The 24,969-nt window shown below is 45.2% G+C and overlaps 3 protein-coding genes across 13 annotated transcripts in view; 2 read left to right on the top strand and 1 right to left on the bottom strand.

The window, feature by feature from the left end:
• Window positions 1–5,296, top strand: part of SFI1 (SFI1 centrin binding protein) — a 28,301-nt gene extending 23,005 nt beyond the window's left edge. For 4 of the 5 annotated variants that reach the window (XM_027696810.1, XM_027696814.1, XM_027696813.1 and 1 more), the window contains one exon: window positions 421–2,295. In XM_027696810.1, coding sequence (XP_027552611.1) covers window positions 421–528 — 108 coding nt within the window. In that variant the 3' untranslated portion in view covers window positions 529–2,295. Of the gene's footprint in view, window positions 1–420; window positions 2,296–3,806 lie in introns of those variants that run through there. The other variant, XM_027696812.1, reaches the window with a different exon arrangement.
• PISD (phosphatidylserine decarboxylase) overlaps window positions 768–24,969 on the bottom strand; it is a 24,895-nt gene continuing 693 nt past the window's right edge. Inside the window, exons 1-10 of one of the 7 annotated variants that reach the window (XM_027696823.1) lie at window positions 14,750–14,813; window positions 14,556–14,626; window positions 10,360–10,580; window positions 10,166–10,282; window positions 7,915–8,080; window positions 5,712–5,948; window positions 5,302–5,440; window positions 4,675–4,821; window positions 3,833–3,993; window positions 768–3,553 (exon numbers count right to left, since the gene is read on the bottom strand). In XM_027696823.1, coding sequence (XP_027552624.1) covers window positions 3,329–3,553; window positions 3,833–3,993; window positions 4,675–4,821; window positions 5,302–5,440; window positions 5,712–5,948; window positions 7,915–8,080; window positions 10,166–10,282; window positions 10,360–10,412 — 1,245 coding nt within the window. In that variant the 5' untranslated portion in view covers window positions 10,413–10,580; window positions 14,556–14,626; window positions 14,750–14,813 and the 3' untranslated portion in view covers window positions 768–3,328. Of the gene's footprint in view, window positions 3,554–3,832; window positions 3,994–4,674; window positions 4,822–5,301; window positions 5,441–5,711; window positions 5,949–7,914; window positions 10,581–14,555; window positions 14,627–14,749; window positions 14,815–18,398; window positions 18,575–22,659; window positions 22,755–24,969 lie in introns of those variants that run through there. The other 6 variants (XM_027696819.1, XM_027696825.1, XM_027696821.1 and 3 more) reach the window with 6 other exon arrangements.
• The window catches only part of LOC113974033 (melanotransferrin-like), an 18,502-nt gene continuing 15,195 nt past the window's right edge, over window positions 21,663–24,969 (top strand). Inside the window, exon 1 of the mRNA XM_027696816.1 lies at window positions 21,663–21,738. The gene's annotated coding sequence lies outside the window, so the exon portion shown is untranslated. The remainder of the gene's footprint in view (window positions 21,739–24,969) is intronic.

The following is a 24,969-nucleotide window of genomic DNA, read 5'->3' as shown; positions in this document are numbered from 1 at the left end:
AAACTTGTGGGCAGAAGTGGGCTGATGAGAACAGGCTCTGGAGATGCTTCTTCCTGTTTGTTCAGAAATGCAACTCCAGTTCCAACAGACCTCTCTGAGGCTATTTCCAAGCTACAGATCGGACTTTAGTAGATTCCATCTCGAAATTTTGTCTGCAGTCTCTCAAGACAGTTTCCCTGTGTGCAGCCTGCACCTGCACTGCTCCGAGTCCCCAGGTTCATACACCAGCTGTGGGACTGCTCTGGTACCTCCGAATCCACAGCCAGCACTGAGCTGTTCCCAAGGGACACATCCTGTCCCTTAACTGCTTCTAAGTGGGATAACACAAAAGAAGAAAAATCCTAGAGCAGCTCTTGCTGTGAGAAGGACTGAACGCTGCCTTGCTGTACAAACAGCTCATGCTCCTGCCTTCCCTTGCAGCTGCAGGGGAGGATCAACACCCTGAGCGCAGCCCAGCTGACGGACAGACAGCGTGTGCAGAGCCTGCTCGCCCGCCTGCGGGAGATCCAGCTTGCCCTGGATCTGTAATGCCTCTGATCCAACTTTCCAGCTCAGGGGTAGGACTTTTTGCCCCTTTGATAGCAGGGGAGGATGGAAGAGATGTGTACATTCACTTAGTTCTATGTACAGCATTTATATTTGATAAATTAAGTGAAAATGTTTTTGCTTGTTTTGTTGTTACAAAAGCTGATTAAAAACCACACTGGAGCTACACCTACCTCATGCTGCACTTGCAATACCTAGTTTAGGGTACCCTGCCAGAAAGATAAGCAACACAGATAAGACTCTTTATTTCAAAATGTTTGCAATTAAATGAGTTCATGTCAGTAAGTCATACACTTTGACATACAAAAATACCGTGCTACTGATACAGTTGAATTAAATGGATTCTCCAGGCAGGAGAAATTCACAGCATTATCAGTACCCTCGAGGAACTTTGCTTTCAGTTCTGGGTGTGTTGCTGGCCCTGCATCACAAGCAATGTTGAGTTATTAGCTCGCTCTGCACAGTATTAAAACCATCTTAAAAACAGCCACTTGCTGGATCCTCTCCTCCTTCTGAGCTTTCTAATAAAGCAAACATCAAGTAACCCGTCCTCCATCACAGGCTAACAGTAACCTTCAGATACTGTGGATGATGATGCTGAGTAGGAAGAAATTAAAGCTTAAACTTCCTTTGGCTGTGTCTGGGTGCCAAAGGCCCCAGGGGAAAAGGGGGAAAAGATTCACTTGTCTTTTTTTCTCATCCATTGGAACAAATTTGCTTTCTACTGTTAACACAACATTGAAGTTTAATCAAAAATCTCACCATAACTTTATCCTCTTGGGGTTGATATTTGACTTACTTTTTTTTCACTCTCAAAGGTTTAAAAAAAACCCTTGCATCTGGTACTATACTGCTGCAGGAGTAAACTTGCTAATGCCAAGAAGTTTAACAAGATAGGTGGCTGAGAGCCACTTCAAGCTTTCAAACTCCTCCCTGTGTGAAGTGAGGAAACACTGACTCCTGGAGCCAAATGAATTTTCTCCTGCTTGTCACCCAAACAGCCACCACCATCCCCTGACCCAGGGCTGGGCTACGTCACTTAGAGGCAGTTCATCATCCCTTCCTCCCTGATGACAAGCTAAGCATACAGGACTTGGCAAACTGGACATTTGTACAACAAAATTATATTCTATTTTCTGCAGTGCATACAAAGAAGATAAGGGTTTCTTTAGGAGATCAGAGCTGGTCAAAGCCTGTCTCCTTGAAGTAGCAGAAAAGTAGCTCAAGCAAGGAAGTAATATGAGAAATCTTTCAGAAAGCAGAAAGGCAGGTTTCATAAGCGTGTCCACTCCAACAAGCTCTGGACAGCACAATCAGTTCTAAATGTTTGAGTGCTGGGACTTGAAACAGTTTATTCTCTAAAAACAACTGATACATTGCTTTAAAACTCAATTCCTCTTCACTTTGGCAGCGGTTTCTGTCAGCACCACATAGTGCCACCTGCAACAGATCCAAGGTGTGAGATTTTAACTCTTCTTGACGTGAACTCTAAAATTTTACTGTGGATGAAGCTTCAGCACAGAGCTTTCAGTCCCCAGCACGTTCCTAGCTTTAAGTATGAGGGCAGAAGTTAGAGCCAGTGTGAGGTTTTTTTATATTTTGAATAAGATGAAATTGTTGCCAGTCAAGGGAGGGCCAGGTTGGCACCTGGGAGGCAACGTGGGATTTCTTCAAAGAGCCATAATGTTTTTAAACACAGTCAGTGCATAGGGCATTTCACTCTGAGCAATAAAAACTGGTCCTGAAGTATCTGAAGCTGTTCTGTAATAGAGAAATTAATTCTTCAATAATTTAGTGACAAAGCAATAATGAAGATACATAGTAGAAAGTAAAGCATATTTTAGTTGCTATCACATCACATAAGAAAAACATTCCCTGTGTCTTCTAACTCCATAATCCAAGAGGTGAAGTAACTGTCTCTCATACAGACAAAAACTTTAAGGCCTGGAGTAGCAAAATAAACCCATGGATTAGGAATAGTACACACACCTCTGTCTGGGGTTTTTTTTGTTTGTTTTTAAAAGAAAATCCCAAGATGACAAGAGCTGTTGTCTGGAATGTAGACACAGTGTTTTCAGGTTTAAAATACAGTGCAAAGTCCATTTTTAAAGGGACAATGTCAGGCAACAGAACTGGAGTTGTCCAGTTCAACAGCAGAAAGCCTGGCTGAGTGTAATTCTTTCTACTGATGCTCTGTTGCACGTGTTGCTTAGTTTGGGCTGTGAAGCCACACCAGCCAGTCTCACTGTTTGGCTCTGTGTGCATTCACAGGCTGTCTTTATTTGACAATTTCAGCAGAGTTTCTTAGAACAAAATAAATATGAGGACATATTCTTTACTCAAGGTCTGAAAAACAAATATTGCAGCTATAAAGTACAAGGTCTGAGACTGAGCCTGTCAGTGTCCCTTTAAACACAGGTAATCTCCACCCCTCCCCAGTGCACCTGCACAGCCTCAGAAGGCTTAAAAGGGACTTAAGAACATAATTATCCTGTGGCACATTGAGGGGAGAACATGAAACAGCACAGGCACAGGCTGGGACAGAAACCTCCATGGGCAACATCTTTAAAGGCAGCTGTACCTGATACATCCATGATCACTCAACTCAGTTTCTACATTCAGCAGCAGGTAAATGTAGAGCAAATGCTCCCAAGGTTAACACAGCAATGACATCTTCTCTTCTGCTCACCCAGGTCCTGCTGAGTGATAAGGACTTGGTAAAGTGAAACAGTGGTGTGAAAAGAGTCCCTTTGTATAGAAAATCTTCTTGCTGAGACAGTTTCTATAGAGAGCCCAGCGCTTCTCCAAAGCGGATTTTCTGTCCGGCTTTGAGGTTGAATTTGAAGTCCTTGGGTGCCTCAAAGATTAGGACAATTGTGGAGCCTAAATTAAATTCCCCTAAATGTTCCCCTTTCCTCATGGGGATTCCCTCCTTGTTGTTGTTGGATATGAAGCTGAAGTCATTGTAGGAACCTTTAGAGTAACTTGGACTGTTGGTGTGCAAGTCCTGTACAGAGAAGGAAGAAACTGTTACTTGAGGATTTCAGTGTTCATTACCACAGCTGCAGACTGTACATGCTCAAGCATTTTCAATGCAAGAACTCACAATTCAAAGGTGCAATAGAAATATTAAAAAATAGTCTATACTGGTGATGATGTTTAAATCAGTCTTAGAACATCAATACCAGAACCACCCTAATTTCAGGGTTTATTTTTTTTTGTAATTGTTATGCTGTGCCAACCTCAACCATCCAACCCAGAAAGCTGCTGCTACAGCCCTGCTCACCTGGTCGAAGTAGATGCGGATGGAGCCCACGTTTGTTGCTCCCACAGCTGTCAGTGAGAAGAAGCCGTGCTTCCAGTCACCTGTAAGGACAACCCGCTCGTTGTGACAGAACAGCTCCTTGATCCAGCGAGCAACTCCGGGATTCACAGACATCAGAGAGCCTGGAGAAGTGAGAAAATATTCAGGTTAGGTTGTCTGGTTTGTAGCAGTGCTGTAATGCCACCCAAATGGTGTTTTCAGGACAACTGTAGCTGATCCAGTAAACAACTGTCACTTGTTTGTAGGAAGAGAGGCAAATGCTTGGCAGAGTGAATGAAAGAGAAGGCTGTGGTGAAAACAAAGGGTCACAGAAGGATGTGTGTGGCAGGTCATGTCTCTCTCAGGGTGTTTGAAACCCAATCCAAATACTTAGGTTTTTGCCACATACCAAGACATAAAATATTTTTATCTGCTTAACTAGAGTATGATGGTCTGAAAAACCTCCAATCCCAGCTCCAGCAGTGCAACTGTTTAGTTGCATTTTCTTTGCCAAGCACAAGCAGAGATCTGGTGTGATCTGCAGAACTGTCTGTATTTCAGGTGCAAACTGAAGAAACAGTGTTTGGGAACGAATCAGGTCAGGTACTTCAAAGAACTCAAAGACCTTGAACACAATATTACTGTTTGCTCCATTTATATGTGACTTGTCCTGGTAAAGCACACTGCTGTAACACTCATCAGTGATTTGTGACAAATCACTTTGCTGCCATTATCTATCATATGTCTGCACAACTGCTGTGTCATTCAGCAGTGGCCATACCAGTGCTTCCCTCCAGAGCTGCTTCCCAGGAACAGAAACCAACCTGGGAAATGCCGTCGGTGCGACACTGTCCAGTCGGTGGGCGAGTGGAAGCAGTGATAGTCCCCTGGAGCAAGGTAGATCACACAGTGGTACAACTCATTCCCCTCCTTGGTGACCAGTTGTTGCTGAAAAGAGTTACCAGGTGGGGCTGCAGAGAAAGCAGGGAAAGGAAGGGGTTAAAGATACTCTTCCCTCAGTGTGGGTGAAGCAGAGCAGTAATAGCACCAGTCAGTCATTAGAGGGTCAGTGCTTGAGCATAAATCTTTTTAAGGGGGAGCTTATAGAGTTTTTGGTGTCCAGGTGCTTGGGCCTGTTTCAGTGTGACAGCAGGAGTGCTCCAGCATCAGCACAGTAACAGAACTTGGAGTCAAGGGTAGGAACCAAGCAATTAAATTCAGATAATCAGAATGAGTCTGGCACAACACTATAACACCGCTGGTGAGAAAGAGAAGAACTAAAACAGTGACATGTTCATCCCCCCCACCAAAAAAAAACAGAAATCAGACCTGCTTTTGTTCCTGACAATGCAACAAAGAGAAAGGGGAGGAGAAGCGATTTCTTTTCTCATGATCTCCAAGAACACCAAAAGGGCAGAGCAGAATAAATACAGAACTGACACAGAACTCACCCTGACTAAAATGCAGTTCCTCTGTCGAGACACGAGGTCCCAAGAAAGACTCCAGAGAATAAGTGACCCCTTTTACTTGCTCCACTTCACAGTTTTTTACCTGCCCGAAATTCAGGATCTTTCCATCAGAGGGACTAATCTACAGTGAGGGGAAAGAAATGAAACACATTAGTTCCTTCCTTCCTCCTGAAGCAGTGCTGTTCCCCTGGGGGTGAGGGGAGCTGGCAGAGAGAGCTGTGCAGAGCCCTCTCCTCACTCCCCACGCCATGCACAGCCCTCCCCTCACTCCCCAGCCCTCCCTCACTCACCACACTGTGCACAGCCCTCCCTCCCCTCACCACGCTGTGCACAACCCTCCCTCCCCAGCCCTCCCTCACTCACCACGCTGTGCACAGCCCTCCCTCACTCACCACGCTGTGCACGCCGCACACCGGCCGCGCTTGCGGCTTCAGCTTCCTGCGGAAGAACTCGCTGAGGTTCCTGTAGTGGTGCAGATCCTCCACAGCCGCCTCCTTCATGTTCACCCCGAAGGTCCAGATGTACAGGCTGTACACAGGCTTACGGAGCCACGTGGGCAACTCCACCTGGTTCAGGCGACCCCAGGCCCGCGAGAGCAGCCGAGTTGGTACCGACTTGTACAGGGCAACCTGAGGAAAGAACGGCACCAGGTCACCGAGGGCTTCTCCCCACGCCACAGAATGGATCACACTTCCTGCAAACCCTCCCTTGAACTGTGGGTTACACCACGCACCAAGTGGCCTTCAGGTCAGCCAAAAATGAACACTGCGCTTCATCCTCACTGCCTCCATTCTGGGGAGGGCAGAGAAGGGACAGCAGGAAAATTACTATAACCTTACACTGAAGACAGAATTCCCACTGCCCTGCAGGCTAAAGCTCCACATTCAAGTTACTGGAAGCTGCCCATGTGAGGCTTAGAGAAAAAAAGAGACATCGCACATATTCTAGTAGAACGTTAATCAGAAAGGTTTAACATTACCAAATTTTTGTGAATAACCAAATGCAAACTGACTGAAAAATAATGTCCCAGTGTTTGCTGACCTGCTCCTCAGATGCATTTCCTATGAGGGTGTTTCCCACATCCCAGTCCTGTATGTTGTGCTGCTCCAATGACACCAGTCCCATCGAAGAAATGTACCCACATGGCCGCAGCTACACTGGCATAAACTTACACCAGCCTTACTCCTTCTCTCACAACAATGGGAGTTGCTAATTGCAAGAGTATTAAGTGCCTTTATTTCTGTAGAAATATACCTTTGGACTTATAATAAGCCTGAGTTTTAGTAGCAAGGAAAACAAATGAAATGAACTTGGCAAGAGGTATCTGCTGTTGATGTAAGTGGACAGATGACAGCAACTTCTTGTTGATAATTCCAGCAGACAACTCTTCTGGGGTTTGTGGTACTTCCTGTCAGCCAAAAAACTCACATGGCCATGATGTAATTGGGCGGGGCTGGAGGATGTGGACCAAAGGAACTGAACACTCTGAAACCAGTTTTGGAAAAGAACTGGTGGTCTGCTGACTCTGGTGCTGTGTTTAGAACAGTACAGCTCAGCTACATTCAGCTGAGCTAAAAGTTGTTGGCTTTTTTTCTTAGTGAGAGTCATCATTTATTCTTCATATTACTCATATCCTTCATAATTAAGTCTTGCAAAATACAGCCATAAACACAGACAGAACACACTGACTCAGAGCCTGTCCATCATATAAAATACAGCAAATTAAGATTTCACTTACAAATCACCATCCCATGTACATACAGTGATATTTCAGAAGGAAAATACCAACCTAATCTTACTTCAGATAAAACCCTTCTAAATAAACAGTACCTTGGGTTTTATAAGCTGACCTTATACAGTGTTAATTTCTAAAATAAATTTTGCTGTTTTCCACCAACACGGAGAACATGCAGATAGAACTATAAAATCACACAAATTGTCAAAAGTGCTATTTCCTGATAACCCCTTCTCTTCCAAAGAACCTTGTTTTCAAGTTCATGGGATCAAACAGAACAGCTGTTCAATGAAATAGTCTTAAGAATGGCAATTTTGTTGCAGTTTTCAATCAAAATATTTGTGTGGTTGTTGCATTCTGAAATGGCATGATTTGTGGGGAGAATAACCATGTGCAAGGCACCCACACCCTGCTCTCAACAGTGTCACAGCAGAGCTCTGCACATCATCTCAACAGGCTGGATTACAAATGTTCAAGGAACTTGAGGAACAAACCCTCCCTGTGCAAAAATAACAGAAAGCAAGAGACCATTCCAACATGGCCAGGAAAGGGAACTTGCCAAGAGGTTTGGTCTGCCTTGTCCTAGCCCTGAACCTGTGAGGTGACTGAATTCATTCAAAAGTTTCTGTTGATTTTCCCTGACTGTTACAGGACAAATTCTCTGCTACTGAAAAAGTCACTTGTCTGTGAAGAAATTAGTCAGCACACCTATGAACAGTAAGAACTAAACAGAAACATGAATTGCATCTCTGCTTTCACACCAGTCATCACCAGCCTGCCCTAACTGAAGGAATTCTCCCCACGTGCTGCCTGCAGCACACCCAGCTCAGCCCCACGCGCAGAGACCTGCTCACACTTACCCTGCTCATGGGCCTCCATCCCACTCTGGTCAGGGGTTTAAGGGCACCGAAAGGCAGAAGGTAATAGAGAATAGTCAGAGGCCAAGAACGGAGTTTCAGAGCAGGCCTAGACATACAGCTCAGCTGGCCCAACCTCCGCCTCAGGGCCAGCTGGGGGAATTGCAACCTGAAAAATTACACACAACAGCAGAGGGTCAGGCATCTCAGCTGCAGAGCCACCAGCTCCTGGTAGCTGGGCACGACTTATTCCTGCTAAACGTTACTTAAACATTGATTCTGCAAGTCTCTACTTTATTTTGATCACTTCTTTGCCTTCCCAAAACAGACGAACAGTTTATCTAAAAAAATCAAAAAAACCCAAAAGAAGAAAAATCCTCTATCCAAAAGATGGTGTTCACTGCATAGGTCACATTTTAGGAATAACACCCTCAAAAATGAAAGGCAAGACCACTTGCAGATGGCATTTGAGAACTAAGTTACAGGTGGTTCATCGAAATAATAACATGAGAATTTAAGGAAATAACAAAGTACAAAGGTGCTTCTTCCAAATATCAGAAGATTACAACCCCAGAAAACATTTCTTGCAACTGCTCCAGCTGTTGGATAGCCAAAGTGGGCAGCAAACAATATTCTGAAAGCTGGGAATCTGTGATGCTGGGACTTCAACAACTCCACAAAGGGACAATTTTATGGAAAGAACAGATACTTTGATGAAAGAAATCTCTGAAATGTAATAAACTGAGGTCCCTCAGAGGATTTGTGCATTGAAGGCGTATTGACTAGACTGTGCCTCAAATTGTATTTTATATCCCAAGGGATGCTGGAGTCAAATTTATAGAGCTGGTGGTCACTCACTAACTTTAGGAAACAAGTACTTGAGAAACAACAGGAGTGGCACTCCTGAGAAAGTTAATACAATTTACAAACCTTCCTTTAGGACCCTGGTTGTGAACAGGGAACGTATGGACAAAGCCAATATTGCTACTGCTGCAAGACAATCTGGTCTCCATAGCCCAATAACCAACTCCTCTGCCTCAACCAACTGCATCTCTGATTTTTTGTCACATAGATGTCCTAAGAGGGGTCTCCTTTTGCACAAATGGCCATGGGGAGAAGTTGACCTTGTAACTCTCAGGGGGAGAAGCTACTCAGCTTATTAGAGCCCACCACAGGCCTCAGCTCAGGCCCTTGCAGGAGGTCTGGATGCAAGGCCCTTCAGGTCTCCATTTATTCTTTGGCTGCTACTCATGAAGAAACCATTGGCACTTCCAAGGTCACATTATCAAATGGAAGTCTGCTCACCTGAGGGCAAACTATTCAAACCTGGCACTGACTGAACTCCTGGCTAGTAGACTGTTCCCCTGCAGCCGGGACACGGTGATGTGCCCTCACAGTGCCCTCACAAACTCCAGTGGGATGGCCTAGCTGCTCCCAACAGCTCCCTCTCTCAAGGGATTCTGTGACATGAAGGGTGAACTACAAACATAGTGCCTACGTCCTTCCAAGATGGAAAGAAGCTGAGAATTTAAAGGATTTTCTTGCCAACTCGTTCTTTCCAGAACTTGGACCAGAATTAAAATACCATGCAGGCAGGCATGACTGTCACCATTCTGGGATGCAAGATGGTGCCTTTGGCTCAGAGATTTTTTTCTGCAGTGAACACAACTTCTTTCCCCCCAAGAATTAATAAATAACAAACAGAGAATGATCTGTGCATCACAATGCAAGGGGTAAAAAGAGCCCTGAGCAAAGTGTTGTCTCAGCACAGTTAAAGCCGCGTCTCAGCAGGAGGTGGGACTGCCATGGGAATAGGAAGGGACACTTCAGATTCTTCCTCCCATCCTAACTCCCCCCAGCCTGCCAGGGCTGGCGGGCCGGGAGCCGGGCTGGGTCCCCCTCCTGCTGCTCTCCCCCCCTTCACTGCAGTCGCTCCTGGACCAATCCCTGCAGAGCTGCATCGCTCCGGAGCCCTCGGGCTTCTCACTGCCTTGGCCTGGTTTCAGAGCGGCCCCTCAACTAATTTTTCCATTCTCCTAGTGATGGAGAGGAGAAAGGAAAGGAATGAAAGCCTCCTCACCCCCTTGCCGTGGAACAGCCTGCCCTTCTCTGCCGGCAGTGCATAAGGAGCTTTATAGTAATTAGGCCAAACAAAAGCTTCGCAGATGGCTCCCGCTCCTCCTGCCCAGACACCCTCCCGGCCTCCCTCCCCCTCAGTCACCATTCCTGCAAAGCACAAAACACTGAACAGTACCTGAAACGAGTTCTCCTACTTGGTGTCCCACCGGCAGAGCCAGTCGGGCCTGGGCTCTCCAGCTGTGGGTGCTGGTCCCCGGCACAGCTGCTGCTGCCGCCGTTCCCTGAACGCAGCCTCCGGACATGGATTTTAACTTTGTGGAGGTTGTAGCAAGAGGGTGGAGGGTTAGATAAAGCTTTATAGCATCTCACCATTTCCCTGTGTGCAGATCTGGTCCCTGCAGGGTGTTTGACTGACACATCATCAGGTGATGGCTGTTGCAAGGCTCAGTCTTTTTTCCTCTACCTCTCTTTCCTTTGCTTGCTCCGGCACAGGAGAGAGGACACGGCGTCACAGTTCCTAAATCCCCCGCTGGTTTGTCTCTGGATTCCCTCTCTGTTTCCCACTTGAATCTCTGCTACGAGGGTTGCAGCTATTGCAAACAAACAGGCATCGTGTCATATTTCAACATCCCACTACAAAGCCGACTCTGCACAAGACAAAGGCGAGCTGTCCATATGAGCAGTCCTTGCTTCTCACTAGTCGGGGTGGCCATTGAAACCAACTCCCCCAAAAGCCCCCTGCGGTCCCGGCCTGCTGGGCAGCAACGCACCAGTGAGGGGAGCAGCCAGCTGGGCTCGCACAGCTCATCCCAGAGCAGCCTGAACGCGAGGCTGGGAGGAGGAATGGGGCGGAGAGGAGGAGGAGACAACCCCCAGCTCCAATTCTGCAGTGCTGCAGCTGCCGCTGAAAGAGTTCTGGACTGATGGGCACCAAAAATCCTTCCCTGTCCTGAGTGTCCAGCTTGGGAAGGAAACAGAAAGGAAAGGAATGGCTGTAATGGCTCTCTATCTTACAACCCCTGCCAGGCACAAACATCCACCTCCTGAAGTCTTTTTTCATTCCGAAAGCCTCACACAGGGAGCAGGCAAAGGGCATCCTTCTACAACAGAATACAAACAACCAGATCCATACAAATCAAGCCAGTCTTAGGGCCAGCTTGAGAACTGGGTATAAAGTTATGTGTCTATTATGTGACTCAGGACTGTCACTGTTTTATGCCCAGTAGAAATAAAACACAAAAGAGGAGTAAAGGAAGCTGGTTAGGTTTTTAAAGACAGTGTTTCTATCTCAGCATTCTAAATGTACATAAAGAAATTTCCCTCTTTGACCCCGCAGACCACATCTCAAAACAGAGATTTTCTGCTTCTCCTGTAACTGGATTTGGACTGTTAAGGGAGCCTGAAACCAGCCCCCTGGTTCAGAAAGTAGAAGTCAGGTAGCTACATCTCACCTCAAGATTAAACTAACTACCCAGAACAATTTCAGGACTAAGTCTCTAGTGGCTCCATTTCACTTTGGTTTTCTGCTGAAGTCTGGGTTTAAAACAAAACAAAACAAAAAAATTCCTTGTTTCCAAAGCTTTCTAAGCACCATGAAAGCTGTGTGCCTAAGAGGGTAGATCAAAAAGAGCACTGATGCTCTGACTGAGGGAAAGGGTTGTATTGTATTAGGGATAAGGCAGGAGTTGTGGGAGGACCAGCAGGAGAAGCTAGAATTAACTAGCTAACGGCATCCCACTCAGGCCTCAAAAGGAAAATATTCTAGCAGTAATTGTGTATTTTGATTGGCCTTCAACTCCAAATATTACAGATACTCCCTAGAAACACCTCTGGAGACCATCCATTAGAGTATTTTTTTCAGGAAGAAAACTGCTCTATGGTATTCTGTAAGACCTGTGTTGTTGTTTAAGATGAATTTTAACAATTGCATATTATAAAAAAAGCCAGCTAATTGAAAGAAGGCAAATTTAAGATTAACTGAGAGCACTCAAAACATACTCCTTCCTCCCTGAACCCTGTGCCAACTCTTTTTGTTTTCCTATTTAAAATATCATTCAGTCTTTCTCTGGCTGGCACAAGAAACTCCTACACAACAAAAATGAAGCCATCTGTCTGGTAAAATGATGAAAGTAGTTACCCAAAATCCCACCAAAATCCAAACAAAAGCAACGAGGAGCACAGGGGAGCTATTTCTCTTGATTCACCAGGAACATTAGAAACTACCACCACTAAATACTTCATTTTTAACAGCAACAAGCTAATTTGACAACATTGTTTCAGAAGACACTTCATAAGGCCAAGATGAAAATCATTTTCACACTGAACACATGCATTCACTGAACTGTGGGGAGAGACTTTGTTTGGCACTGGTGGAGCAGGAGCAGCAGAGTCCCCAGCCCACAGCTGGGCTGGCACCCTGCTCCCAATCCCACCTCCTCCATGCAGACCTTCACCCTTGCAGGACTGCAGAGAGACAGCAGAGCAAACACAAGCCTTATCTACACTCCCTTCAGTACTCTTCCCTTTTAGGGAAGCTTTTTCAGTAAAATTCTATCTTACCCCCCAAAACATTTTCAAGCAACTACTATATTCTAGACTGAATAAGCCTGATTCTGTGAAAGCATGGAAGAAGCTCAAAACAGGCACTGAAATGTTCTGCAGCCCAATGCAGTGGGAAGTACCACACTTCAGTTCAAAGCAAAGTGCAAGAGAGATTCCTTTCCCAGAAGGGAGAATCATTGCTATTAAAAGTTTTTTCTTCTCCACTTCTTAAAAAATCTGAGCTCAGCTGAGTGAGAACTTTCTCTTAAGTTCTGTTCTACTGCCCCCATTACATTCACCAGGATGCCAGTACCCGAGTCCTGCTGAAATGCTGACACACGTGGCAAGATGCCATCCCTGCTGTGGCTGCCCCAGAAGCAGCGTGCAGTTCCTACAGGGTAACAAGGCTGAAAGGAAAAACCCACCCTGAGTTTACCTGCTTTCCATGGGGAAAGGAACAAGAACTGGCCATCAATCAGCTCATGACAGAGGAACTCACAGAATGGCATCTCAACAGCCGGACCTCTGAGGATGCAGGCAGTGCCCAAAGCCGGTCATCAGCTTACAGCAGAATCTTACAACTGTCGGTTTGTAGGAGGTTGGACACCAGTACTAAACTCCCCCACCCGTCTGAACTACTCCAGAATCCCCGTTAGGTAAATGAGGCAGCAGTTACCAGCAGGTATCAATCCCTGGAGAATTATTATCTCATGTAGAACTGCTAATCTGCCAGCTATGCAACACCGTTCTGCTCTGTCAGCTCAAATGAGCGTCAAATCCAGTGACCTCATTTAATTACTTGTCATTACCACCTCAAGCCCTTCTCTCAAGTTTTAAAAAACAGCAATGCAATTGCAAGAAAGACTAATATGCAACGGAACTTCAGACCTGCAGCCTCGGTTTAACTGTAGGAGTGAATCATTAGGCTTGGAATGCGCCGGTCGGGACACTCAAAGCCCGCTGGTCACACTTTCTACATTTGGTAACAGAACTACTGTTTAAAAAATGCATGGAAAGCATCCCAATGTTGTATTCAAGTGCCAGCAAAAATACGGTCTTGTACTGAGGGGCGAAGCTCTCGCTGACCGTTTGTTAAAGGTCCCGTTCCTTTCCCAGCAGTGACTGTTTAACTCCAGACACGTCGTCCCCGCTCCCACCCAACCTCGTCCGGAGCCAGCCCAGCAGGAGGAACACCGGATGCTCCACACCCGGTCAGGAGGCTCCTGAACGCCGAGAGCACAACAGAACTGCCCTGATGCTGCCGGGAAACCTGAGCGCTCTCCGAGCCAAGGCCCCGGGATTGCCGGGCAGAGCCTTGGCTCCCGGCTCTCCGGGAAGAGCCAACGGGACCGGGACCGCTCCCCGCGTACCTCCCGGCGTTGCTTCAGCCACCCTTCGTGTCTGAAATTCTTTACTTCTCAGACGAAGAGGCCTTTCTTTATATTTTATCTTCATGTATTATGAAGAAACTTTACATTGCTGTTTCAGGGATTATTTTTGAACCTTAAACCTGAATTCTGTGCAAAAAGCTTATTCTACAGTCGCAAAGATCTCTTCTGTGAAACAAGGAGAAGTTTTATTTACTTTGCAAAGCGACAGGAAAATTGATGACATCCTTTTAATACTTTGTAGTAATAATTTCCGATTCATGGTCTAGAACACCACCCCCAGCACTCCCCCCCGTTATTTTAGCCTAAGATCTCAGCAGGGCCAGCTCTCGGTTCCGCACAGGCTCTCCGAAGGAAGCAGCAGCCGCGCTCCATCCTCCGCACGGAGCAGCGCCCGGCGGAAGCTGCGCAAAGGCTGCGGCGGCTCCTCGCCCCCCGCCCTCCCCGCGGGACTCTGGACTCAGATAAGGCAGGTTCAGGAGACTCATTCTCTTTACATCTACTCAGGGATTACTCATGAGACAACCGAGACTTTGGAACATCTCTCCTGAAACTTCCAACAATCCACAGACGGGCGGTGAGTCCCGCTTGGCCGCCAGCCCTCGCACATCTGCCCTGCGGTGCCGCAGCCCTTACCTGATGCCCAGGGAGGTCTCCTCCGTCCCGCCTTTTCGCCTCCAACCGCCGAAACGCGGCACCGACCCTTCCTTCCAAAGCAGTTTTCAGACACGTGAACAAAGCAGCGGAATGCGAACCCCCCCTCCCGCCGCCCCCGAGGCCTCTTCTGCCCCGGGCAGGGCAGCGCAGGGCGGCTGCAGGTCCCCACCTACCTCCCGGCGACGGCACAGGGTCTCTCGGCCCCGCCACCCGCGCTCCGCTCGCTCCCGGCCCGGGACCGGCCCGTCCTCGCCTTAAGGAAGCGGCGGGGCCGGCCCTGCCCCGCCTCGCCCCAGCCCTGCCCGCAGGGCCCCGGCCCCTTCGGAGGAGGGGCCAGGGCAGGAGAACCGAAAAGGAAGAGCCCGGAGGGCACCGGGACACGGCGGCACCCGCGGGGCTGCACAGCGAGGGTCGGGGACAAGGAGGGCCCGTCATCAGCCGCCGGCCCGGACAGCGGGAAAACAGCTGTGTCTGGGAACAAGGCAGCGGTGCGGGTGCTGTACATCGCACGGCTCCCGAGAGCGCTTCCCACCGCGTGTCCCAGTGTGGGAACACAATCCCACAGCGGCAGCCAAAGCAGGAAAGTGTGCTGCAGACTCATAAACTGCTCCCCGAACGCTCAGGTAAATCGCTCCATAATCCCACAAGATGCTCAGGAAGTTGCACGAGATAGAACAGACTCATCTAGTCAAAAGCCAACCCACTGGTCAGATTAAAAAAAAAAACAAACTGATTTTACTAGGTTCAATTTTCTAGGATGGCTGAGAAAAACATTTGCACCATCATACCCTTCACACATTTTGATGCTGTCGAAATGTCACCACTTTCAACATTTTCTGACCACCTTTGTTGTGTGCTTTGGGTCACTCTATAAGAAGATTTTTGTAATTGCATGTTTGCTCCAATAAAACTCCAAACATCACAACCCAAGAGCAAGAATGAGGAGTAAGAGACCAACCAACTGGAGATTATGTTGGATTAAAAAAAATAATCAGATACTCTTCCATTATTACCTCTTTCCTGAACTTGATACACACCTCTTACCATAATACTAAATGTCTCCCCTGAGCCAAAAAAAGCACTTTCTCTATTGTATTACCAAGAGCTCCAGTATCCTCTTTCATAAATACAAGCACTTTCTGACATCAATAGGAAAAACTGTGTTGTTTTTACCCCTGAGAGAATCAAGATCCTAAACCTGTCCTCAAGCACTTCCCTGCTGTATTAAGCTATTTTCCAAAACTGTGGCCCGTGACAATAAGCTGCAGTTGGAACAGGACAGAACTGTGATTTAATCCCTCATCTGTATTATCCACTGTCACAGCAGCTCACTTCCCTACAGGTTCACTGGGCTTTTCCTGGCACATGTCACTCCAACAAATGCTGCTTTTTGCTTACACGAAACAGAAAAATTATGGAAGTAAAGGACACCTGCAAGAAGTTCCTCTCTCTAAAGAAACACTCTGGTTCATCTGGTCATTCTGTTCCACCAAACTTACCCTCTGGCCAAGGTTTCCCACAGCAATTCTTTGATCCTGTATCGAAACTGCCCCACGCAGAGGTGAGGAGAGGCAAAATGCCTCTAGTTAGCATATGAATGACATGCCATGCATGCAGATCCCAGCCAGGAAACGTTCTGTGACAGCACGGATTTGGAACAATAAGCTTCCATCCATCTGATAAACATCTACCTGTCTCCCTCCAAGCCCTCTGCTCTACCTCATCTAATTAAATGAAAGCTGATCTCCACTGGTATTCCCAGTAGGAGACACTAAGGCCTTAATCAGCTCAAGCTATTAGCAACATAATGTCTCTAAGAAAATTACAGGAACAAAAGGTCCGTGCTGAAGAAACAATAGTTCTGTTTTTCCCTGTGGAGAAACTTAAGGGACACTTGACTTGAACCAGATTCATTTTTTCCCCCCATTCTTTTATACATCTCAAGCAAAACAAAGCTATCCAGAAGTGTAACTCACTCTAATTCAATCCAAACCCACGCACAGCTCTGTGAGAATCCTCAACATGTATCTCTGCAGCAGGAAGAGCTTCCCTGCCTGCACAACAGGGTGAGGATTACTCATTTCATCTCTGTCTTCTGCTCAGAAGCAGGGGACCTGCCTTACACACAGAACTGGCAGGTGGGAGATGGCCCTTATTGCCACAGGAACACAAGATTGGTACAGTGAAATCAGAACTTCAGAGCAGCACCCTCAGCAGGGAGGGCACGTGCAGCAGTTTCTTGTTCTGTGCTACTCTTTCACAGCCCATTCAATCACACTTGGTCTCTTGTTGCCTATGCAAAGGCTTATTCTGCCCTAAGAACAAGACAACACCCCTCTGCCACATTCCTAAGTGTGCTTCCAGAGATGCAAAAAACCAGAATAATGGAAATTGATAGGTCAGCAAAAAAGACACTTCACTTTTCAATAAAAAGGAACAATGCAGCTCTTATTTTTCTTGAATCCTCCATTGTTTGGAATACTTCTTACAATGTCTGAACAGTTTCTCTTTTTCCTCATAACTGTCAAGCTTCCTTTCCCTCCCACAGAAGCATTCAACAGAACTTAAGCACATCAGGAAGGACTGGGACATCTTGTTAGCGTCTCCTACTGGGATCTGCTGCATTTGGGGCTCTGCCTATCAGTTTGGAACTCTTTGTGTGATTCCCCACTGTAAAAACCACATCCTTTAGAGCTGGTTCATCAAAAGCAGTACTCACAGCTTCACCAAATAATAAGAAACCAGCATATCAGTAATGAAAAAAAGCAAATTTAATAAGAGAAATAACCAACTTCATACCTAAAAGTATGAACAATAACAAAAGAATATTTGGTTTTGAGTATCAAAATTGAATTGATATTGCCTTGTTACATGAATACTCCATGGAGACTTACCAGTTCTTTTTAAATCAGAACCTGTTTGAAACAAGCTTCATCAGGAAAAGAATATACAGAGGAGAGACTTACAGACAGATTTGTCAGGAGCTATCACAGCCTAAGCTGTTGGCATCTGGACTGTCTGGGTCATATCTGATTTGGGTCTCCAGTGAAAATGAATTTAGAGATTCCAGCCCAGTCCCCCACAGGCATGTGGCCAAATCACTCACACAGGCAGTGTGCTCAGGAATGCAAAGAAATGGGATGCTAAAGGTCACACTGAGGCATCTCCTTACAATCCTAGAATTTTTAACTCCTTGCCTTCAGAAATGGCACTGAAGCAGGCACTCACCTGGCTTTTTGGAAGAACATCACATATATTTTAAACACTTGAAACTTGTGAAAAAAACCCCCACATATACAACTCTTCACGTGGAGTTGTAAATTATATTTAATATTTCAGAGGTGATACAGCAGTTGTAGGAAGTCATGAAGTATTTCTTACTTCAGTGCTGCAATGGGTATTTGACCTGGGAATCTGATACACACACTGCAATTCCACAATCATTTCTAAACTCCTTGGAATCCAGAAGCAAAAGGCAAAAATCCCTCAGGATCAGCAGGAGGCACTACAGACCCAGGTGTTACCTATGAAAAAGGGTCTTGCTGCATATTCATAGTGGAAACAGGTAGATTTTTATTAACCAGGTATTAATTGCATCTCCTTGTAAAGTATATACGGTGTCAGCCATACTAATAGATGGAGGAGTCACTGGCAGTTCTAATGTATCATCACTTCAGCCAAAATGAGTTCTTTAAGTGACAGAAACTTTAGTTCCATGAGGCATTGGCAGTAGAGGACGAACTCAAGATTCCCTTGTTGGAATGGAAGCCAAGGAGCTTTGCATCAAACGTGGCAGAAATAAAATTGCCCCAAGTTTCTTACCTCCCATTCACTTGCAAGCTTCACAGGCACTTCTATGCCCCTCTTCTCCAGCTGTTCCAACTTGTAATCCTCATATTTTCTGTATCCTGCATATCCCCCACCTGTAGCTACCAGGACATGGAAGGGGCGCAGGCGGAAGACTTGTCCCACTGGAGCAGTGTGAAGCTTCTTCCTGTCTGTAACACAGACACAGACTTCAGGGAAGAGAACAGCTACACAGTAAAGAGAAAGCAATCCTGTGCAGTGAGGGGTGTGAGCTTAGGGGATGAAAATGTGATCAGAAAATACCTCTGTGACACAGAAGGTATGTACAGATGCTTCTGAGTTACTGCAGCTCACCAAGTTACTGAAACTCAGCTGACCAATACTAACTGGTCATCTGTGGTTTTAACCTCACCCCCCACCCCACATGCTTACAACATTCTTCTCCCCAAAATATATAAAATGCACTCCCTGAAAGCCCCATGGAGAAATATATAAAATGAGTGTCCATGGAGAAATATGTAAAACAAGTGTCTGACAGCACTATCACACTTTCCAACTGTGAGAATATTGGTATTACGCAGAATAATCAGTTGCTGGGGAACAATCTGTACTAATGTGAAGTACTTGGTGCTTCTGAGTCATTAAAGCTTTCATTCCAGTCAGGGGATCCCCAGAATTCCAGCTAACTGGAAGAGGGAAGGAAATTATGACCTGCTTTAGTAAGGTGTCACTTTTCCTGGTAAGCAGGAAAACAGTCACATTCCTGCTGTAATACAGGTCACCACATGAAAAAAATATAAAGAAGATGTAGTATTATGGCTGTTTTTTACAGAGTAACTCCCAAACTCCTCCTGCATCACACCAGCCTTGCAGTCACTGAGCCACAGCCCAAGCACAGGGCTGGCACAGCCAGGGGAATATTTCCCTTCCACAATCTTCAGAGAATACCAATCTGTTCAGGGCTAAATCAGTATTAGAATGTGCTGCTCCAATCTGTATTACAGTCAGTCCAACTTCTCAGCAATGAGTACAAGTCATTACCTGACAGAAAAGGCCCAGAGGAACCAATTCTCGATCCTGACTGGTGTCATTTCCACAACAATCATTAACAGGGTGAGCCAGAATCAAACCCTAAATCTTGCTCCATCAAAGTCAGGCTTAGGATTTGACTATGAGAGGATGCATTAGCAACAGAAAGAATTCACTACACACCACCTCGATTTCTAGGCACCAACAGGGACAAAGCACAATTGTTTTGCAGTCTGGGAAGCTTTAGTTCCAAGTAGTAGCCCTGATTAGAAGCATTCAGCCATGATGCTGCAAAAAGATGCCCAAGAGAAGTAATTCTTGTTCACATTTTGTTTTACCAATGTAATATTTTTTGATAATTCCTTTCCTACATTTGTGATTTAAAACATTGCTTAAATTATGTGTCCTAAAATACATCATAATACAAAACCAGCTTTGTTCTTACTTAGAAAAAAAAATCTAAAACCAAAACTCAGTAAACAAACAAGGCAACAATACAGTTGAGATTCTAAAAATTATTCTTTCCTAAGGAACAATGCCCAATAAAGGAGAGGGATCATTTAGAACAGCTAACCATTTATAAATACAGACTTACTTGAGTTTACAGACTCTACAACCTTTCAACTTTGCATCACTATTTCAACAGAAATGTCTGTACACAGTCCAACGACACTCTTGAGCCCTAAAGCCTTTAACTCCCTTCCACCACAGCCTTGGTTCTGAGTTAGCAAAGCTGCTCAGCTATTTCAGCAGAGCTTTGCAAATTCCCCTCAGCAGGAACAGGTCTTGCTGGTTTGAATCCAGAGAAGTTTCTGCTCCAAGAGCCTCTTGACTGCACCGATGTGAATGTTTCTCTACCTGTGCTGGAGACCAAACCATTTGTGTTCCACAAGCCACAGCAAACACGATTTTATCTCTTGATAAACGAAGAGTTGACTTTTCCCCATCTCCAGCATTAAGGAAACAGCACTTCTGTGACCAGTCTCCAACACAAAGGCATCCAACATGCCATTGTTTTTGCCCCAACAAAATAAAATTCCACACCTTTCAGACACAAATGAAATTCACACAAGTTCACAAATTCTAAGACAAAACCACTAGTTACTGATTCTGAAAACAAATCCCTGTTCAGGCAGCTGGTACTGCTCAGGTGGCAGCTGAACATCGGGCTCTCTAATGATCTACAGCTCCCTGGGAAACAGCAAAGTGTGTGGAAAACTCATGTCTTGGTGCATAAACCACTAGAAACAAGCCCAGGATAAGAGGAAAAATGTGCTAATAACATTTTTAGATACTACCCTAAATCTGAATCCATTACAGATAAAGTTAATCCACTTCAGAATTCTCTTAAACACTGAGTATAGTCAGCATCGAGAATGAAAAGAAAATAACCACTTCTTGCTCTGGAACAGGTGAAAAAGACACATTCCCTCAGAAACATTAAAAAAAGCAGGATGAAAAAGCAAAGTGCAGAAGGCAGATGTGCTCTGGTTTCTGCAGTCAGAGGCAGGGATAGAAATGCTGCTTCGTTACTCTGCCCTAATTAAGAATTCCTTCTAGGAAAGGACACAAACACTTGGAGGAGGCTGTTACAAGGGGTAGAGAGAAAACTAAAGAGATATCTTTTCTTTCCAATGACATCATGTGCAAGTCATCTAGATTCACATCCAAATCAGAATCTGAAAACTCAATGAATTAGAAAATGACTGGTTAAAAAGTTGATTTGTTCAAAACTCAAAGCTAACTTAGACTAAAATGACCTTTTCTTCCATGTGATCAACATGATGTGTCTCAGCTTCCTAGTTTTTTTTCTGCAATGACTGTCTTGGATTTCTAGACAACAAAGAGCTGCTATTTCTATTCATCTGTGTAAGCATCTTTTTCAATAATGAAATATCCATATATGACACGCCAGACAAAGGATTTGGACAGGCAAGTTAACCCCAAAAAATGGATATAGAAAATGGGATCAATAGCTCAGTTGGCAAGGAAACAAAAACTGAAGACTCTATGCAGTGTGATACTAATATATGACAATGTAAATGCTATAAGTTCACAAACAAATATTTCTTAAAAACACATATATCTGATATTCCAGCATTACCCAGCCAGAGGAACTCTGAGTGCAAGTACCATTTTAACCAAGTCTTAAGCATTTCATGTAAACCTGCTCTGATTTCCTGATTTATTAAAATTACAAGTACAGATTGAAATATAAAAGGATATTTATACCTTTTCTTTCTTACAGGCCCTGTTAAACTGCTGAAGTCAGAATTTCTCAGGTTTTTCGAGGTGAACAGCTGATAGGAGCTGCACTACAAAGCAGGTAAAGCAGCTGAATATTCTAAATATGAGTATGGTGCTTTCTATTATGCATTATATAGAGAGTTTGATGTTGCCCTTCTCAGTGTCACCTCATGTCTATCATTATTCCCCTGGCTTTTGTACTGATAACAGAAATCATTTCAGTTGTCAGGCTCATTATTCATGACTGTGCTACTACAAAGACCTCTCAGCCAACATCCACAGACTCTTTCAGGGCACCTCCACGATCTTGTCCAACCAAACAAGGGCACGGGCACCCCCAGCCTGCTCCCTGTCTGTGCTGTCCTGCTGGAAACACTCCAGAGCAACAGAACACTTCAAAATGCTACAGGATGTACAAAAGCATTAAACTGATGTAAAAAAATTTCAGATTTCAAAGCGATGGGGAATGACACGATGTAGGTGTGGAAAGTACACACACTGCTGGCTCAGCAAGTCCATTAAAGCAGGGGTTTTTAATACAAAAACACTGTCCTAACATGAGTCACTCTGGTAAACCATATCGTGTCTTTAAAAACGTAATTTTTGAACTGTAGATGCCTCAGAAAACTAACTGATGTGCAGAAATTAAGAAAAAATACACCTATGGTTAATGGGTTTTAATTTGCTATAAAGGGATCATCTTCACTAGAAAAAAAATCATGTTTTGAAAGGTTTAAAAGCAATGAAAAACAGCTCATAATGAATCTTATGAAATAAGTAAATACACTTCTTTTACTATCTGGAAAACATAACACCAGAGGAGTAAAACATAATTTGCAAACTTGTATCTGTGGAAATGCCTCGAATTGTTCTCTGATGCTGCACTCCCACTTCTGCTTTTATTTCAAGAAATTCATATTCCCCAATATGAGACCATAATTTGCTTAGCCTGGAGTAACCCTGAATTTAAAAGCACTGGTAGACACAAGCCACCACTTACCACTGAAAAATGTCCTGGAAGGCGGCTGCTTCCAGAGGACCCCAGCTCTGACACACAGGTTCTTCTGGAGCAGGAGGTTACAGCTCCACACCAAACTGCAAACACAACAAACAAGAAGAGTTGCTTAAGTACAAATGTTTAATAATGCAGATGTCAGCAGTTCAGCGCAGTGACAATCTTACAGTAAGAAGCTTCTGACATAACACGTACCTGCATCCCAAGGTAATGTTTATAAAGGGCAGAGCTGAATTCAGCCGCGCTGATCAAAACCAACTGCTTGCAAATGGAATGGTAAATTTTATAATGATTGTTTAGCACTTGGGATTATTCCATCTCCACCAGGGTGCTACTCAGGTGTGTCATTTAGGAACATCCTACAACAGCAACTATCTAAAGAGACATGATTTGGTTCATGTACCTTTTTCCTCACCATCCTGGTGGGGGGAAGGAGTACCTGGAAAAGCTACGGATTTTATGAAGAATTAATGGCATTTGTTAGACCAACTGGTGTAGCTAGAAAAGTAAAAAGGCTGCCAGGTACAGCAGCTCTTCTTTAGAATTTGTCTTACCACTCTGTTTGCTGGTGAACTGCAGTGAGAGTGGTTCTGCCCCTCTGAAAACACAGAATATACACTTGGAACTGCCCACCATAGGGAAAAGGTTAAACCAGGACTTTCATATGTTTAATATTATATATTTCATTTCATGTTTCTAATAAATCTGAAAAGCCATCCAGTCGTAAGAGAACTGTTCAAAGCCCGTAAACAAGCACGTTTAAACAAGTACTTGACTGTGGCCTGGCAAGAGCCCATCGTGCTGTCAGGCAGGATCACAGGGAGGAGAGGGGGCAGTGTTCCCACACCAACAGGCTGAAGCCCTTGGGAGGAACCAGGCCTGGCAGGTCTGTGGGCAACCCAGTCATTCCTGAGATGCAATGGCACAGCTGGGATGTCTTCATTTGGCCCTCTGGCCTTTCATCTGCTCCTGATCAGATATACACCGAGGACAGAGTTGCTTCATTAGCTTACAAGCTATTGCATCATTTGGGGCCATTCAATCCCAGGAAGTGATTATAAAGAATTTAAACAATTAACTTAAGGTATCTACTGAGTTACATATAGACACGATCCCTTTATTTTGAAGCAGATTCTACAAATAGCAGATTTCTTGTCTAGAAATCACATAATGATACTACAGACACTTGTCAACAGTGTTTTACCATTAGCCAAGGACAAAGAGCTACAGTTTTCACTTATCCCCGGGGCAGTGGGGTGGAATAGCTCACTCTACCTTCATGGTAATCCAAATATGACAGGACAGACCCTCCCCAAAACCCAGATTCCTGTTAGCAGGTGCTAAACATGCCACACTGCTGCATCATCTCCCAGGATAATACTTCCTTGGCAAGGCAGAAAGAGAGTCCCCACAGCTGCAGAACCTGTATGTTTTACAGAGCAACACGCTGTTATTTGTCATGAACAACGAGGTCAGCTGACACTGCTGGGTCACACACCAGACCTACACCAATCTGTGCTATTACAAGGCCTGTTTTACAACATATTAAAACACTGGGGTAAAAGGAGCACTTGCTCATCAGCAAGGTGGAAGCCTGTGGGCTACTTCGAAGGCAGTCAAAAACTGAAGTAATCCAGTTAGCATTAGACTTAAATTTACCAGAGAAGTTTTCAAACCCTAAAAGGTAATGGAGGAAAAAATATTAAAACCTAGCTACAGCCTAAGGCATTAGTATTCAAGACATTTATTAGCCTTCATACATGACAGCCAATAAAAAGTGCAGAGCCAGAACAGATGAGCTGCCCCGGCTTCAGAGGAGCCGCAGGAGCTGTTCCTGCTGCCGGGGCAGGGCAGGGCATTCCGGGACATGCCACTTCCTCAGCCGGCTCAGCACTGAGCAAGGACACTCCCTGCACACCCTAAGCTCTTACCCAAATTGTTTCTGGCGCCCAACATGGGAAAATCAATTTACGCTGAAATCTGCCTACAAAGAGGTAAAGATGACAAGACTAAACAGTCTCACCCTCCCTGCTCCTGACAGCCTGATCTTGGTGGGTACAAGAGTGTTGACCTCCTGCCTCTGCCACCCGACCGGAGGCTCTTGGAGCGGGAACTGCCAGGGAATTCCATGGTAATTCAGCCTCTCGGTGACTTCAGTCTCTGGACAAGAGAAAACCCTCGGCTGTCGGCACCGAGCCGGAGGTGACAGCGCTCTGTGCACAAGGTGTTCGCTCCAGGTTCTGAGAGAGAAGGTGGAGTAAGGGGGCTGTGTGTTCTAAGAACACAAAACTGTGG

This window comes from Neopelma chrysocephalum, unplaced genomic scaffold, assembly GCF_003984885.1.
Source record: "Neopelma chrysocephalum unplaced genomic scaffold, ASM398488v2 Primary Assembly neopelma1_116, whole genome shotgun sequence".
In the NCBI taxonomy this organism is placed as follows: Eukaryota; Metazoa; Chordata; class Aves; order Passeriformes; family Pipridae; genus Neopelma; species Neopelma chrysocephalum.
Note: the sequence above shows the minus strand (reverse complement) of the source record. Positions and strands in the feature narration are given on the sequence as shown.